This window comes from Loxodonta africana, chromosome 1 (genome assembly GCF_030014295.1).
Source record: "Loxodonta africana isolate mLoxAfr1 chromosome 1, mLoxAfr1.hap2, whole genome shotgun sequence".
NCBI lineage: Eukaryota > Metazoa > Chordata > Mammalia > Proboscidea > Elephantidae > Loxodonta > Loxodonta africana.
The window spans coordinates 69,665,142-69,683,800 of record NC_087342.1 but is presented as its reverse complement, the minus strand read 5'-3'; the positions used below and the strand labels follow the sequence as shown (position 1 = coordinate 69,683,800).

Genomic DNA, 18,659 nt, shown 5'->3' with positions numbered 1-18,659 from the left:
TTGACACAGTTAGGTTTGGAAACGTCTGGGTAAAATGGTTTTTAAAGTCCCTACCAGCTCTGAAATGCTAAGTCTCAAGTCACATCAGACACAGAGGTCACAACACTGTATTATTCCTTCCCCACAGGCTACTGAAAGCATTAAAATGCTGGTAATGCTATGTCAGTCTGATACAGAAGAAATCAGAAAGGTGGCCTCAGAAACCCTCCTGTCTCTTGGTGAGTTCTTTTAGATGATCACTTCCTTCTGAGCCAACTGTAAGGAAAAGTTTCATGTTCCGTGTTATAGCAAGCATATGTTTCTTGTCCTTGTAAGATATCTACTCATACACACTCTCTTTCACACACACAGTCTAAAGAAATGATGGATGTCCATCTTATCCCTACTCCTTGTTCTAATTTTCTGGATGTTGAGGGTAGGGTTGCTCTCCGGAGCCGTGCTAGGTGGGTTCATTAGTCTTTGCACAATTTGGAATAAAGAACACAAAAGTCAAACCATAAAGCAGAGGCGGTAACCAGAGAGCAAGGTTAGATTTCCAGGATGGGGTTGGCATTACCTGGAGGACAGGGATACAGCCCCCAGGTAATGCCATAACCTGCCCCCCTGCCCCCCAGGTATCCCAGCCTCATCCTTACTCTCGGGTAAACCTCTGTTTGCCTCCTATCCTGTAGCACCTGAGCCCTGACACTAAAGAAAAGAATTTAAGTATTTTTTATACCCTGGAGTATCCAGATAACCCTTCCACTTGATTTCACTTCACTTTATAAGGGTTCATGTCTCACAAGTTTCATGTTTTTCTCCTTCTTTGTGGAGTGCAGAGGGTGGGAACAGCCCTTTTAACTCTGCATTGACAAGTATAAATAGTTGTAAATAACCCTCCTACTGCAACACACTCTTAAAATGTAAAAACTATACTGCTAGAAGTCTTCAAACGTAATCCGATCAATAATACTACTTGGCCAAAAGCCATTCTAACTTGACTATAGCTTAATAATGTGAGGATGAATCTTACGGCATTTATAATCACTGTGAAAATTACATTGATTGTTAAGCATTCTTTCTTACAGTTACCGATTTAATAAAGCTTCATTCTGCTATTGAATATATCATTCGCTGCACAGAAATCTTAGCCAGCATATGTTTGTTTAAAGGATAAAACAGCTATTCCTTATGGCTGTTTTAGACATAGAAATTATTTAACTCCTGAAATGTGTACTCAGGGTGTTATTAATTTGAACTCCTTTATGCCTTAGTGTTCTGAAACAGCAAGGAAGGTAAGCCAAACGTTTGTAAGATATAGCCAACAGTGCTTATTTTTCCAGAATAACCTAAAGAAGTGTATCCTTATTGAATGTGCCTCAAGATTTGCTCCAGCCGCACAAATAGCAGCATCTTTCGAACTAACCATCATACCTGCTTCACCTTACGTCTTTACACACCTTGCTCACCCCAGCCGCATGCTCTCTCACCATCAGTTCCATGGTTCTCAATCCTGGTTGCACATTGGAATCACCAAGGAAGCATTAAAACATACCCATGCTGGGTCCCACCCCCAAAGTTGTTACTAACTGCCGTCGAGTTGGCCCGGACTCATGGTGAGCCCATGCACGACAGAATGAAACATTGCCCAGTCAGGTGCCATCCCCATGATTGGTTGCAGATGAGACTGTTGTGATCCATAGGGTTTTCACTGGCTGATTTTCAGAAGTAGACAGCCAGGCCTTTCTTCCTAGTCTTAGTCTAGAAGCTCTGCAAAACCTATTCGGCATCATAGGAACACACAAGCCTCCACTGATAGACGGGTGATGGCTGCGCTTGAGGTGCACTGGCATAGGTTTCCCGCATGGCAGGTGAGAATTGTCACTGAGCCACCAGTGTCCCTCCACTCACCTCCAAGGATTCTGATTTAATCAGTCTCAGGGTGCCTTGGCAGCAGGGCTTTAAAAGCCTCTCAAGTGATTCTAATATGCAATAAAGTTTGAGAACCCCTGGCTCCATGTTACAAATCTCCTTTGACCCTAACACACAATCTTGGTGCACTTTTGTCTCACACAGATGACTGAATTAATGTAGTGAAAATAGTACTTACAATGGGAATTGATAGGAGATACTCCATGACGAAGGGCTGAGGGGCTGTCACAGGGCGCTCGAGGGGCAGGGGAAGCAGCTGTTTTCCAACCAGTATGGAATAATTTCATATTTTAACCTACAGCTGTCCAATAGAACCCTTTGCGATGGTCAGAATGTTCTATAACTGCATTGTCCAATATGGCAGCCACTGGTCCTATGTGGCTATCTCATTTCAACACGGCTACTATGACTGAGGAACTAAAGTTCTAACTTCAGTTTTAATTAATTACCACTTAAATTTAAATAGCCACATGTGGCCGATGGCTATCACAGAGTAGTTTGAAGCGTGGCTGTGACCATTCCAGTGTGTCTGGGTGAACCTTAGCCCTCTTGGAACCACGTCTGCCTGACTCCCCAAAGCTCAGGCTATATCTCCTCCAACAACCTGCCTACTTCACAGAGCTGTTCAAAGACTAGTGGAGGAACCAGTGCAGATAAAAGCCCGCTGAAAACTTAACGTTAGCAATGTTAGTAAAAGTGAACGCACTGAGAGCCTGGCCCCGGTTGTGTCACTGTAGTAATGTTAGGTAACATTCATAGAGGGTTTGCTTTGTGGCAGACACTGTTCTGAAGAATCCGCATGGGTTAGCTCATTTAGTCCCCCCAGGAAACCTCATAAGAAACATAGTTAGCCCTTTTTTACAGAAGGGCATACTGAGGCATGCTGAGGTTATATAACTTGGCCATGTATACCCAGACCCAGTCAGGTTCTAAGACAGAATCCTGACCTTCCAGGCTACCTAGACTCTGAGGAATGCTGGGGAGGGATTTAGTGCCTCTAACTTGAAATCTATCCATGAGCAAACTAGGAACTGACCAGGTATGAGTGGTTTTTCAAAGAGCATTCATTAACCAAGGCACCCACAGGGGTTTGTGAGCGGATATGGAGGGAGCATGGTATGAAAGGAGCCCCCTCTGGCCCTCTGTCTCTCCATTGCCTCTGCCCATCAATTGAAAAGATGTTGTTTTCAATCTGTTTTAAATAGCAGGTTTTCACATATATATTTTGTTTTAAAAAAAGGGGGGTTCTACTCCAAAAAAAATAAAAAGTTGAAAACTACTGAACTAGGAAAAAAAAACATATTTGCCTCAGACAAGACAAAGCATGCAGCAACAATCAATTAACATCTCTCAAAATTAGGGGACTTTTGCTCACGGAAGGATTCGCTGCAAGGTTCTTTTAAGTACAGGCAAATTTCTACTTTTATATCTAACATATTCCTGAAAAAGTTAAATGTGCAAAAAGCAAAAAAAAAACAGACTGTTGGTTTACTGAAAGACTTCTGTTTCCAAAGACTAAAATACATTCCAAAACCTATAATTACACCCCTTTTCTAAAACCTACTCATGTCAATATAGTCCCAGCACATCATGGATCTTTTTCACTTTCGTTTTCCTTCCTTCACAACTGAACATCAGTCCAGGGGACTTCTGATTGACAACTCATTGTGGCCTCTTTGTCTCAGTTACTGTGAATGTCTGAGAATCTGCTTCTTGACACTGGTATTAGCACTTTTGCTTTCCCATTTTCTACTCTTTTTTTTTTTTTTTTTTAAAACAGGAAACTTGCAAATATGTCCTGACTGTTCAAAGCTGGTGCTACTGACAAACCTGAGCTAACTCTTTGCTGGCAGAAGGTTCCACCATGTACTTACATGACAGTCATTTTTTTTTTTTTGGCTGAGATTTGAAAGCCTAAATTTGACCTTTACCAATGATCATTTAAATGTATCAATATATAATGTATAAAAGTTATATAACAGTTCAATGCACCAACGTCAGCCATACTGAAATCCTTAACACACTTAAAATGTAATCCATGTGATTTCTCGGGAATGAAGCTATTAATGTGAAATTATCTACATCAAATGGCCATAAGACTTCTACTGTTTTGTCCCTGGCACTTCCTCAAAAATTCTTAGTTATTCTAAATATGACCTAGAAAATAATAACATAATTAAGAATGTTGTCATTGGTTGCCATCGCATCAGCTCCAACTAGCGGAAGGCTTTGTCTTTCCTAAAGTTAACATACCAAAATATGGCAACCCATACCTAAACAGCCCTGATACTCATTTATTATTTATGATTATTGATTTATTTACTGTAACTTATTATAATAACATAATTATTATTATTTGAGTGATGAATAAGAAGGTACAAATAGGTATTCATGCTCCATGTTCTTTATCCAGGAGAAGCTGGACGGATAGCATATGAACAGCTGGACAAATTTCCCCGAGACTGTGTTAACGTCGGAGGTCGTCATGGAACTGAAGTTGCCACAGCCTTTTAATTACAATTTAACTCTACCCAACAGCTAAGTGTCTTCATGTCTGGCCCTTTTCATCAGAATGGTGCTGTAATTTAGCTGGGAAGTGTTTAAAACGTGAAGCGTTCTGCTTAGGGTGTCAGGAAATGTGATGTGTTATAGAAAGAACTCAAAGTCCAGTTGCACAGTACCTATTCACTTTTCCCTTTAGCCAATGGACTAGGGCTCTGTATAGTTCAGTAAATTACGTCGTTGATTCTTCTGACAATACGTAGTGAGAGAGTCCATCTTAGCTAATGTGTATAGAACTTTAAAACAGCCATCTTTGTACTTTGGGGGAAGATCTTCTATAGTCACGTGATACTTTGATAAATATCATCTGCCTTGCAGTTTTTCTCTGTCTCGTTCTCAGGGTTAAGTGGTCCCCATAGCTACCTAATTTTACTTTACATACAAAGCACAAAGAAGAATTTCTTCAAATAAAAGTTTGCTTGCAGAACCTGATAAAATGACCCATTTTGAGAGTTTCTTTTTTTTTTAAGCTCTCTTTATAGCTTGTGTTTGTTTTCTCCGTTCTGGAAATTCCGAAATCATGTTTCCATTATAGTAAAAAGAACTACCTTATTAAGATTATACCCATAGTCTTTCTTTAAAAAAAAACAAAAAAAAAACTCAAAGCTTTTTTTTTTTTTTTCCAAATGAGAGCCATTTTTTATGATATCCTTACCCTACGGGTGTTTTGCTGCTAAAGATAAATCAAAACCAAAATTCATGGACTCCGAAAGCTGTGATCTCTTTGAGATGGATGATGTTGGAGGAATCCTAATGGGTGGGAGTGGAGGGACATTAAGAGGTGGTCCTTGCTTCTGGAAAAACGGCCATAACATCAGGAAGAAGGAAGCCCCAAGGGATGATTACTGTCTCAGAGAAATCATTCACTGTTGGGTATAATTTCTTGGCCAAATATTTTAAATGACAGATCCCATGATTGTTTAACTATCAAGAGAGTTAAGTCCATTAATAAAGTACAAGACCATTCAATAGCTCTTATTAAATAGCTTTTCTTCCTCTTAAGAGTATAAAAGGTGGGGTATGCCAAGGTATCAAAATAACATGTGAGTGTAATTAAAACTGTGGAATATCAACTGTACTATAGACGTGTTTGTAAAAAGTATCATTTAGATGTCATTTTCAATATTTACATTTTAGTAAGACTTCTAAAAAGGACTTTTGTATCATTTCAACGTGAAAATTGTCGGGCTTCCTGGCAAATATGTGTTTCAACTGTGAAGTTATAATGTACATACTTGTAAATTTATACATATTATATATATGCTTATATCCTTCATTTTAAAGGTACATTGTACAGTCTGTAGTACTGTCAAATGGTGGAAATAGTTCTTTTTGTAGGAAGTCATATCACAGATGTTACAGGGTTTGTTTGTTTGGTTGGTTTGGTTTTTTAAAAATATTTTGAATATTGCATGAGTGAATAATTCTATATCTTTTGTATTCACTTCCGCATTTTATTTTTGGCTGGGGCAGGTGGCTGGGGGAGGACGCTTTTAGTTTTGTGGCATTTGTATTCATCGCTCTTTCAATCATGTAAGTTAAAATAAAAGTTATTTTTGAATTACCAATCTCATGTACAGAGTCTGCTCTATTTTTTCATATGCCTTTTTCATTTGGTATTTATACAACACAATATACCTCAATTCTTGAATTTATTCTTACCTTGAAATGTTTTTATCTATAGGTGGGGATAATATTTACTTCTCAGCTTTGATGTAAAGCTAATTGGAAGGAAAAAAGAGCTGTATTTTGGAGTTTGCTATCTATGAGCAGACCGTAAGCTCCCTGAGGGCAAAAAGAGTCCTCGTTTATCTTGGTGCGTGCTCCCAGCCAAATTCTACCAGCATCATCCACACAGAAGCCCCTAACATTCAAAGCTCTGAAAGTATTTACTGAGTGACTCATTAAAAGACTAGTGATTGCTTTTACTAAATCAGCAGTAAAAAAAAAATTTCCCCGAAAGGGTTTGTTGCTGTACTGTTGAATGGAACTGCCTCAGTCACTACATGTACAAAATTGTAAAGCAAAACTGTAAACCTAAATTCAGCAGAAAATACCAGCACTTCTTATTATATCAGAAAAACAAAACTACTCAAAAAGAAAAAAAAAAACTTTATTCCTGATATTATCCCGGAGACAGTAGCTCTTAATAAACAAACATTACCTTCTTTGATTTTGAGAAAGTTCTAAGAACACTTTATACAGAGAACAATAGTTATTTGCTAAAAACCCAGCTCTCTATCTTTTCGTTTATTCATCAAGTGTTTATTGCATACTCATCATCAACAAGGTATATGACAGGGACTGTTCTTGGCCCTGGAGATTCAGCAGTGAAGCAAAAATAAACAAAAGAGATTTAAAATAAAAAATTCCCTGCCTTCACTAAGCTCATATCCTGGCGGGAGGTTGCATGTGGGGGGTAAAGAGAGGTGCATGGAGGACAGGAAGGCAGGGAAGTGGAAGAATGATTGCACAGGTTAGGAAGGAAGGGTGGTGAGGGCAGAGGTCACAGGTTTAATGAATGGTCAGGGAAGGCCTCACTGGGTCAAAGAAGGTCTCACCGGGTCAGGGAAGGCCTCAAGGGTCCTGGAAGGCCTCACTGGGTCAGGGAAGGCCTCACTGAATCAGGGAGGGCCCCAGTGGGTCAGGAAGGCCTCACGAGGTCAGAGAAGGCCTCACTGGGTCAGTGAGGGCCCCACTGGGCCGGAAAGGCCTCACTGGGTCAAGGAAGGCCTCACTGGGTCAGGCAGAGCCTCACTGGGTCAGGGAAGGCCTCACTGGGCCGGGGAAAGCCTCACTGGGTCAGGGAGGACCTCACTGGGTCAGGGAAGGCCTCACTGGGTCAGAGAAGGCATCACTGGGTCGAGGAGGGCCTCACTGGATCAAGGAGAGCCTCACTGGGTCAGGGAAGGCCTCACTGGGTCAGGGAAGGCCTCACTGGGCCAGGGAAGGCCTCACTGGGTCCGGGACGGCCTCACTGGGTCAGGGACGGCCTCACTGGGTCAGGGAGGGCCTCACTGGGTCAGGGAGGGCCTCACTGGGTCAGAGAAGGCCTCACCGGGTCAAGGAGGGCCTCACTGGGTCAGGGAGGGCCTCACTGGGTCAAAGAGGGTCTCACTGGGTCAGGGAAGACCTCACTGGGTCAGAGAAGGCCTCACTGGGTCAGGGAAGGCCTCACTGGGTCAGGGAAGGCCTCACTGGGCCAGGGAAGGCCTCACTGGGTCAGGGAGGACCTCACTGGGTCAGGGAAGGCCTCACTGGGTCAGAGAAGGCATCACTGGGTCGAGGAGGGCCTCACTGGGTCAGGGAAGGCCTCACTGGGTCAGGGAAGGCCTCACTGGGTCACGGAGGGCCTCACTGGGTCAGGGAGGACCTCACTGGGTCAGGGAAGGCCTCACCGATTCAGGGAGGGCCCCACTGGGTTGGGAAGGCCTCACTGATTCAGGGAGGGTCCCACTGGGTCAGGGAGGGCCTCACTGGGTCAGGGAGGGCCTCATTGGGTCAGAGAAGGCCTCACTGGGTCAGGAAAGGCCTCACTGATTCAGGGAGGGCCCCACTGGGTCGGGAGGGCCCCACTGGGTCGGGAAGGCCTCACTGGTTCAAAGAAGGCCTCACTGGATCAGGGAAGGCCTCACTGGGTCAAGGAGGGCCTCACTGGGTCAAGGAGAGCTTCACTGGGTCAGGGAGGGCCTCACTCGGTCAAGGAGGGCCTCACTGGTTTGGGGAAGGCCTCGCTGGGTCAGAGAAGGCCTCGCTGGGTCAGAGAAGGCCTCGCTGGGTCAGAGAAGGCCTCGCTGGGTCAGAGAAGTCCTCGCTGGGTCAGGGAAGTTCTCGCTGGGTCAGGGAGGGCCTCGCTGGGTCAGGGAGGGCCTCGCGGGGTCAGGGAGGGCCTCACTGGGTCGGGGAAGGGCTCACTGGGTCGAGGAGGGCCTCGCTGGGTTGGGGAAGGACTCAATGGCTCAGAGAAGGCCTCACTGAGAAATTTACATTTGAGGACTGACTGGAGGAACTAACAGGATAAAGCATATGGATATCTGTGGGAAGAGCATTCCAGGCAGAGGTAACATTAAGTCCAAAGGCCTTGAAGAAGGTCCATGCTTGGTGGTCCAGATTTTCTAGTAACCACATTTTAAAAAGTAAGAAGAATAAAAACTCCTTGCTGTTCAGTCGATTCTGACTTATAGTGACCCTATAGGACAGGGTAGAACTGCCCCCATAGGCTGGTGGATTCGAACTACAGGCCTTTCAGTTAGTAGCCGACCTCTTAACCACCATACCACTTGGGCTCCAGTAAAAAGAATAGAATTTTAATAATTATATTTTGTTTAACTGAATATAGCTGAAATATCATCTGAACATGTAATCAATGTAAAAATCATTGAGATATTTTGCATTCTTTTTTCCATACTAAGTCATTGAAATTCAGTGCATGTTTACATCTATAGCACATCTCAATTCAGACTAATTATATTTCAATAGCCACATCTGTCAAGTGGCTATAGTATTGGACAACACAGGTCTATATCTCCCTAATTAACCCAGTAATATTCTTTATAATATACGCACACACATGCATGCACACATATGTATACACAGGATCCAACCAAGGATTACATGTTGAATTTAGATGTCATGTCTCTTCAGGCTCCTTTAACCTAGAACTGTAGCCCTCCCCCCCCCTCTCCGCTTTTTAACTTCCCCGGCATTAATATATTTGAAGAGTACTGGCAGATTTTTGTAGAATGTTTGGAATTTGGGATATATTTTGGAAGTACAGCCAATGGGATTTCCTGATAGGTGGGATACGGGATGTGAGACAAAGACAAAGTCAAGGATGAACCCTCAATTTTTAACCTGAGCGACCAGAACGGTGGAGTACCATCTCACAAGACAGAGAAAACTGAGAGGCAATAGTTTTAGGAAAAGTCAGTAATTCTGACTTGTTCTATTTGAGAAGCCTCTTAGACATCCGAATAAAGATATCCGCTGGAGACTGACTATGAATCCGGAGTTCAGAGTATTGTGATCCATAGGGCTTTACTGTCTAATTTTCAGAAGTAAATCTCCAGGCCTTTCTTCCTAGTCCATCTTAGTCTGGAAGCTCCACTGAAACCTGCTCAGCTTCACAGCAATACACAAGCCTCCACTGACAGATGGATGGTGGCTGTGCACGAGGTGCATTGACTGGGAATTGAACTCAGGTCTCCCACATGGAAGGCAAGAATCATACCACTGAGCCACCAGTGACATTCTACAGCGTTGCTAGGGATGCACTCCAGAGTTCTTGATTATGAACTCATGTTACTGCCAGTGGTATAGCAGAAGCACCGTTAGCCTTTTTACACAATGGCTAAGAGCCACGGCTTTTGTAGGCGATTTTGGCTTCAGATTTATCAGTATTTTGTGAGGCTATATCAGGGCTTCCAGAAATTCTGGCAAGTCAACATTAAGGGCTTTTTTGTTACAAAGGAGGAAGAACATATCTCTTCAGTGGAGAGTATTTTTCACAAAGAAAAAATTTTGGTACTCGGTCATATGTTGAGGAATAAATCTCTAGCCATTGAGAAGAGAGCTCAAGCTGCCTATAGGATTGGAATGCTGTCCTTCACAGGTACCGATTTAACCAGAGACACTAAAACAAGTGTTTCAAAATCCTTTTGCTTGTTATAACACTGTAATTTAGTGATTTTCATAACTCTAGTCTTAAAATTCCAGCAGGCTTTCCTTTGCTTAAATTATTAGTTTTTTTTTATCTTTGTACCGTCAAAGATACTACTAATTATTTTCTCCTCTAGAATCTCACGTTTTACCAGAGGCAAGGACTAGAAGGGAGGAGAGAACAGGAAAAGCTGGTAATAGTGAACCCAAGGTCGAGAAGGGAGAGTGTTGACATGTTGTGAGGTTGTTAACCAATGTCATAAAAGAATATGTGTACTAACTCTTTAATGAGAAGCTAGGTTGTTCTAAAGTACAATAAAAAATAAGAATCTCATGTTTTAAAAGAATGTGTCCATTAAATAAATTTCTAATCAAATGTTTTCCCATTTTATTAATTTAAGATATATATATACACCGAAACTGCCTATTAAAGTTCTCATTGTCCCCCCCCCAAAAAAAAGAATCTACACTGAGTTGATACAACTCCAACCTAATGATATGATTCCAACCCAGCATAAAACTATTTGATATTTTTTATCTTGCAAAAAACATATCACTCAGAAAACAACTTAGAATAATCAATAAAAACTTAAGGTTTTCAAAACACCTACCAAAACTAAAACAAACCCATTGCTGTGGAGTGGATTCTAACTCATAGTGACCCTGTAGGACAGAGTAGGGTTTCCAAGGCCGTAGATCTTCATGGAAGCAGACTGCCACAGCTTTCCCCCGGAGCAACCAGTGGGTTCCAACCACCTACCTTTGGGTTAGCAGCCCAGCGCTTACACTATTAGTGTGTACTTGGTTAGAAAATTAAGAGGTAAACCATCGTAAACACACATTGCTCTAATGATTGTCAAATTCAAACTCACTCAACTTTTTTTTCCTAAGAAATTACAAGATAGGTAAAGAAACTTTATAGGTAGTGCTCAACAATACATCTCCTAATAAGAAGCTCTAGCTGGCAGCTACGAGTGTCTTAGATGGATTTTTTGTCGTCGTTGTTAATGTTTAACAATGAATTACAGGGGTTTCCCCTGCTATCTGAAAGGAGAGCGCTCCTATGAAACCTTTTGTAAGCCAGAATGGTGTAAAACCCAAACCCAACCCACTGCCGTCGAGTCGATTCCGACTCATAGCAACCCTACAGGACAGAGTAGAATTGCCCCCATAGAGTTTCCAAGGAGCGCCTGGCGGATTTGAACCGCCAACCTCTTGGTTAGCAGCCGTAGCACTTAACCACTACGCCACCAGGGTTTCCAAAATGGTAAAAAGGACCAATTAATTCATATGGGAAAAAAAGGCTGAGTATTCTCAAACCCGCAAAATAACCTACCCAACCATACCAAACAACACATACAACCTAAAATAACACTCATATATAGTAAAAGCAGGAATGATAGGACAAACACGCAGCCTAGATAAAGTAGAAATAATGTACGTAAAGCGTAGTTCCTGGGGAAGGGGCTGGGGGTGACGCCACTCTCGGTGCTTGGGGTGCGTGCTGCCTCTTAATGGCTCGCTGCAAAACAAACGCTGAACCCTAGTTTCTCTTTTAACTTTTCTTCGTAAAAGCGAAAACCCTCTTTGGATTTCTTTAGGTGAGTGAAAACAGATACCAATGTAGGTCTTTTGTAACTGCAAAGTGATGTAAAACGAACTTTCGAAAAGCAGGAGATACCTGTACTTAGATGTAGTTTGATAGATGGAGTCCCTGGGTGGCACAAATGGCTAAGCCTTGGCTACTAACCAGAAGCTTGGTGGTTCACACGCTGCCAGAGTCGCCTCAAAATAAAGGCTTGGCAATGTATATCCCAAAGACCACAGCCACTGAAAACCCTAAGGAGCACACGGTTCTACTCCAACACTCACGGGTCACCATGAGTCAGAATCCACTCAACAGCAACTGGTTTGGGTTTTTTTGGTTTTCTTTGGTAGACCAAATCTTTCAAAGAATGGTGTCCATGAGCGAAAACAGTAAAAGAGGTGTCAAAATGGTTGGGAAGCACTCTCAGAGCTAGAGGGGATACAGAAAGCTCATGAGCTACTCTCGGTGAAGGAGGGTAAAATGGTGCCCAGTTCACGGGGGAGACTCATTTCCCTGTATCCACCATTTGGGATAAGAGCTAGCTAATTATAAAAGGATCAGAATCCTTTAGTTCAATGATTTTTTTTTTTTTTAAGCAAAGTTCTGTTTTAAAATGTCACTGCCTTAATATAGCTTATAAAGAAAATGTTCTACATTCTACTTTGATGAGTAGCATCTGGGGTCTTAAAAGCCTGTGAGTGGCCATCTAAGATCCTCCTTTGGTCTCACCCCTTCAGGAGCAAGGGAAAATGAAGAAAACTAAAGACACAAGGGAAAGATTAGTCCACAGGACTAATAGGCCACAACTACCACTGCCTCTGCCAGACTGAGTCCAGTACAACTAGACGGTGCCCACCAACCACCGACTGCTCTGACAGGGAACATAGTGGACGGTCCTGGACAAAGCTGGAGAAAAATGTAGAACAAAATTCTAACTCGAAAAAAAAAAGACCAGACTTGCTGGCCTGAGAGAGACTGGAGAAACCCTAAGAGTATGGCCCCCGGATATCCTTTTAACTCAGTAATGAAGTCACTCTGGAGGTTCACCTTTTTAGCCAAAGATTAGACAGATTCAGAGGACAAAACGAGACTAAAGAGGCACACCAGTCCAGGGGCAGGGACTAGAAGGTAGGAGGGACAGGAAGGCTCATAATTGGGAACCCAAGACTGAGAAGGGAGAATACTGACATGTCATGGGGTTGTTAACCAATGTCATAAAACAATATATGTACTAACTGTTTGAGAAGCTAGTTTGTTTTGTAAACCTTCATCTAAAGTATAATAATAAAAAAAAAAGTATAAGGCCATAAAAAAAAAAAGTCGCTGCCTTAGCTGAGCTGGTAGGAAGCAAGCGGAAGGGCTTATGCCCAGGCTTCAGCTAAAGCTTTACAGCTGAGTAGGATATCCTTAGACCGATCGGGTTGTGGCAGTGCAAGTAAGAGAAATCCAAGCAGGATCGTAACTCCAGGGGCTAGAATCTGGTCAACTACGACAACCACTCTTCACCATCTAAATAGTCTTCATCCAGTGCCTTCTTGGCTAGTACCTTGATGGAGTTGGAGGTTTATCTGAACTAGGAAGAGCTGGGGTTCAAACACATGGTGAAAGTAGAGTTTAGGACCAGGCTGGGTTAGTGGCCAGGAAAAAAAAAAAAAAAACAACCTCGTGAGGTCAGTTTGGTCCCAGATCTGCAGAAGAGTTGGGCAAGAAATGTGGAACGATGGGACAGCAATAACCAACAATATGTGAAAAACTTCCCTCCAACCAGTTAGATCCTGGCTTTGCCACTCAGCCTTTGATTTTCTCTTTGTTTGCTCTAATGCCCTGGTGTTCTTCCCTTTTTTCAAGTACTGAAGGTAAAGAGTCAGGAATAAGACCATGAGGTGCAGGCTTGCTAGATGAACATAAAAAAAAAAAAAACATAGCCAGGCTATATTCGTCTTGCAATACTCACTGCTGGGTGCCTGATTAAAGGAACCAGGGAGGAGCCTTTGGCAGGCAGTGACCCTCCAGTGCTTTACACATTAAAACCCAGTTGTCATACAGTAGACTCATGGTGGCCCATGTGTGTCAGAATAGACCTGTGCTCCATTGGGTTTTCAATAGCCGATTTTTTTGAAATAGATCACCAGGCCTTTCTTCCAAGGCACCTCTAGGTGGACTCAAACCTTTCAGACAGCAGCTAAGCTCACTGATCGTTTGCACCACCCAGAGACTCCACTGTACGTATTCCTCCTTCCTTATCAATACATGCTTCGTAGTTCAGCATACACATTCTAGTCTTCACAGCAGCACAAGACATGGGGAAAAAGCCTGGAAAATTCAAAGTACCCAAGGTCTCACCTACTTAGCAACAAGAATATATGAGTATAACACGGGGGCACTCCAAAATGTTGACCAGCAACTAGCTATAACAAATATTTCAAGAAATATAAATGTTTGTTTTACAGGGGGACCCATCGCTGGGCAATTTGCAGGTGAGTACATGAAAGATGTATATGACTTGTTGAAAACTCAAGAGATGGGGCCAAAAGTAAAGATCTCGCTGCTCCAAAGTGTAGCATGCTGGTGTTACTTAAACCCTGCCAGCCAGAGAAGAGCCAAGCATCTGCACTTTATCCCTCTCCTCATTAGTTTTATTGAGGATAGGTGTGAGTCTACTATCAAAAGTGAAATCAACAGCCACCTCCTCGTTAAATGCTGGACTTGCTACGTTCTCTCTGTCTTGATGTGCAACAACTCGTCTTGCATGAAGATGGTTAGAGATTACAGCTCCGTCAAAAATCAGTTGGAAATACTGGCCTCTGAAGATTGGTCTGGATGGCCTGAAAATTTTGCAGAGGTGCTGTATTTCCTAGTTGGTTTTCACAAAAATTAATTTCCCTAAACCCACTGACATCATGCAGCTGTCTGCACCCTTGTTCTATCCTGGGAAACAGAAATAAATAGTAAGAATTGATATATTATGCATCAATGTTTTCTTTTAGGTAGTTGAAGAGTTCTTTATAAATTTCCATACAATTACTATAATCACCAAACCTCTGAAAAGCACCGCTGTTTAAAACGACCTCATAAAAATTAAGTTCCTGAGATGGGACTTCTTTGGGAGACGCATTACCTGTATATGTTAGCAGTGATGGTGAATGCGGGGAGTCATTAGATGACATTATGGAGACCCGGTTGCATAGTGGTTAAGAGCTCAGGCTGGTAACCAAAAGGTGGGCAGTTCGAATCCACCAGCTGCTCCTTGGAAACCCTGTGGGGCAGTCTACTGTGTTCTATAGGGTCACTATGAATCAGAATCGATTGGATGGCAACAGGTTTCGTTTTTTTGGTCTTACATGACATTAAGCCAAGACACCCAGAAATGCCAAATCCTAACCCATTCAGTCACCCCTTGTAGTAGGTGCTGTTACCCTACTTTCAAAAAAAAAAAAACAAAAACAAAAGCCAAACCAGTTACTGTCGAGACAATTCCAACTCATGGTGACCCATGTTTGTCAGAGTAGAACTGTGCTATATAGGGTTTTCAATGGCTGGTTTTCCAGAAGTAGATTGCCAGGTCTTTTCTTACCAAGTCACCTCTGGATAGACCTGAACCTCCAACATTTCCATTAGCAACGAGCGCGTTAACGTTCGCACCACCCAGGGACTCCCCATATCCGTTCAGACCTCACCGCGTCCACGCAGGACTTTGTTGCCATCTCTTTGGCCGAGGGCTTTTTCCGGCTGCCAGAGCATGATCCTCCTGCACAAACAGCTGACTGAAAAAAAAAAAATTTTTTTTTTTTTTCAGCTGACTGAAGTTCAGGGAAATTAACACTCCCCAGGAACAACCCTCAACTCCACAGGCACAGCTCTGGGTGCAGAGAGCGCCATGTGATCACACACCCCAAGACGGCCTAAAGTGAGGCTCTTAGATTTTCATAAAAAGAATTTCACTCTTATTTTGTCTGTTAGAGAATATGTAGCAGAATACCTACACTTGAAGTTTGTGTGGCCCAGGCTCATCAAAAGCTTTTCTTACCAAATACAGTATTTATTGAAAAGTGCCTAAGGGATATGCACCTCTTTGTTGCTCTAACTACACTAACGTTTACCCCCAGCTTAAGTCCCAAGCGTCAGAGACGGAACGATGTGCTTTCATTTTTCACAGAAATGCTTTGACTGGGCTATGCTTTAGAGTTATGCTTCCACCTTTCACTGAAGGGGTTGTAAAAAAAAGGAATATTGTGATCCTCGTTTGTATTTACTGTAGGGATGCGGTGAGGGATGCTAACCACACCATCGCGTGGGCTTCCCTTCATGAGGATCCTGGAGGAAAATTTCTCAGACCTTAGAACCAGGTCATTGGTGGTTCAGGGGTAGGATTCTCGCCTTCCATGCAGGAGACCCAGATTTGGTTCAGCCACCCCCCTCAGTGGAAGCTTGTGTAAGTTAGTGGCTGACCTCAGCAGCTAACAACAGAACCAGGAAAAGCTCTGCTCTACTGAGCAAACGTGTATCTTCATCCTTTGTGGATGAATTCTGTAACAGAGTTTCTTCAACTAAAACCCACTCTTCATAGTGTTAGATGAAGGGTAGAAAATGAAGATGTTCGATTTAAAGACCGGGTCGCTGTCGGAAATGCCTTTTTTTTTTTCTTTTTTAATTTTTTAATTTCCTCACAGTAATACACAGACATAGTTTTAAAAGTCAAATAATATTGCAAGGCCTTTAATGAGAAACAGCAGTCCCCTAACCCCTTCCTGATTCACGCATCCAGAAGCAGCCATTCGCATTCTTTTGGCCTTTTCGTCTGGTATTTATTTCCATATTTCTAAATAATTCACACACATTGCTCATTCTTGATTTTTTTTTTCAATTTTAGGCATTTTTTGTTTTACTCCTCAATATGGTAGATGAGGTCTAGCATTCTAACACTGCCCCGTGGCTACCTCTACTTCCCCTCCTCTTTTTCTCTGAATATAATTGTGTCACCATTTTTAATAAAGCTCTTTTTTAAAAATATTTTTCATGGCTGAGATCCACAAGGTAGTACGATTTCATTTCCTTTCTTGTACAGCTTTTTGTTTTCCCTGGAGTTTTTCTGTTTTTGCTTGTTGCTTAGTTTCCTAGGTAGCTAATAACTATTTTAAGGAACCCTAGTGGTGCAATGGAAACCCTGGTGGCTTAGTGGTTAAGAGCTACAGCTGCTAACCAAAAGGCTGGCAGTTCAAACCCATCAGGTGCTCCTTGGAAACCCTGTGGGGCAGTTCTACTCTGTCCTATAGGGTCGCCATGAGTCAGAATCAACTTGATGGCAATGGGTAAGGTGCCCTGGAGGCAAAGCACTCAGCTATTAACTGAATAGTCTGCAGTTCAAATCCACCAGCCACTCCACGGGAGAAAAGACCTAACGATCTACTTCTATGAAGATTACAGCCTAGGAAATCCTATGAGGCAGTTCTACTCTGTCATATAGGGTTGCTATAAGTTGGAGTTGACTTGATGGCACACAACAACAAAGGATTCCCAGAGCTGCCCTGGTTTCTGCTCCTTCAAAGGCACCATACTCTTCTAATGAATTTCATTTTTCCTTGTTACACAGGGTCAGTTTCTATTGTTTATAAAGAATCTGATAAAGGCAGGAAGGAGCATGACATATTCAAGAATTTCTTTTAAGAAAAAAAAAAATTTTTTTTCCCACATCTTTTAGGAAGAGTTTAGTTTTCTTTACATGGCTTCTCCGCACTCCACCCCCTACACTTTTCAAACTGGTTTGTGTTAATACATAAAAAAGAAATTAATTTGGGGGTGTTATTCTTAAAAGGTGTGTCTGGATGGTGCAAACAGGTAAATGCTCGACTACTAGCCGAAATGCTGTCAGTTCAAACCCCCGAAGAGGTGCCTCAGAAGACAGGCCTGGTGATCTGCCTGGTCGCAGCGGTTAAACGCCTATGGAGGAGTTCTACTCTGTACACTTGGGGTCGCCGTGAGTCAGAATCAGCTCCATAACAACGAACAGTTCTCAAATCAGGCCATTTAATTTCTTCTTCCTAATTTCTCTTAGATTTTCATATGTAAATGAGTTTTTTCTCTTTCCTTCCCATAATTATCCTCTTTATTTGGTCTTATTGAACCAGTCAGAGACCTCCAAAACAATTCAGAATTGTGCTCCATCTCTAGTTCTTGATCTTGCAACTATTTCTAAAGCTTCACCATTAAGTATGTTAGAAATAGGTAACTTTAATCAGGTAAAAATTTTCTTTTCCTAGCTGCTCTGTCCTTGTTAGTTGCCACTGTGCGACCAGGGCTCCTTTCATATAGCTTACTAAGGATTTTTACCTGGAAAGGGTGTTGAAGTTTATCAGTACTAAGAACTTCAAGTGTTCATTTATATTAAAGCAGCCTTGCATTCCTGAGATAAAGCCTAACTTGGTCGTTAGGTTTTATCTTCTTAATATACAGCTGGATTAGATTTGCTATTTTATTGAGGAAGAGCTCCAGTTCTCCCACTTCTATCCCTTATGGACCATCCTGGTTATTTTGGTATCAGTTATGTTAGCCCTGCGGAACAAATCACCAAGTTAGTTCAGTCTAATCCATGCTTCACATATAACCTTTTTTCCAGCTGATTCTTACCCTTTTGCCATTTGCCTTAAGTGACCTCAACTGCCTTTTTAAAATCAACTTTGAATAACTTCCTATCTAATTTGCCAGATTTGACTGACCTCTGACCTTCCCCCAAGGCATTTCCATTGATACATTCTACTGACATATGATACTCAGTAGAAAATCTGACTCACCACCTTCCAAATGAAATTCTCCCATACTCTCCATCCCTAGGGTCACAGTTCACAGAGCCTAGAACCTTAAAATCCACCACCCCCACAAAATCACAAACGGCAAAGACAAAATAAATAGGACCTCATAAAATTAAAAGCTTCTGTTCATCAAG

At 42.3% G+C, this 18,659-nt stretch overlaps 2 protein-coding genes across 6 annotated transcripts in view; both read left to right on the top strand.

Annotated features, from left to right (window-relative positions):
• The window catches only part of RIPOR2 (RHO family interacting cell polarization regulator 2), a 296,826-nt gene extending 291,726 nt beyond the window's left edge, over positions 1 to 5,100 (top strand). For all 5 annotated transcript variants that reach the window (XM_064281485.1, XM_064281508.1, XM_064281472.1 and 2 more), the window contains 2 exons: positions 128 to 218; positions 4,325 to 5,100. In XM_064281485.1, the coding sequence (XP_064137555.1) occupies positions 128 to 218; positions 4,325 to 4,425 (192 nt within the window). In that variant the 3' untranslated portion in view covers positions 4,426 to 5,100. The remainder of the gene's footprint in view (positions 1 to 127; positions 219 to 4,324) is intronic.
• A 3,321-nt stretch (positions 5,101 to 8,421) lies between these two features.
• On the top strand, positions 8,422 to 14,644 carry ARMH2 (armadillo like helical domain containing 2). The gene is made up of 2 exons (XM_010596183.3): positions 8,422 to 10,084; positions 14,170 to 14,644. Exons 1-2 carry the CDS (start codon positions 9,820 to 9,822, stop codon positions 14,595 to 14,597), a joined length of 693 nt encoding a protein of 230 aa, XP_010594485.1. The 5' UTR covers positions 8,422 to 9,819; the 3' UTR covers positions 14,598 to 14,644.
• Positions 14,645 to 18,659: the final 4,015 nt, after the last annotated feature.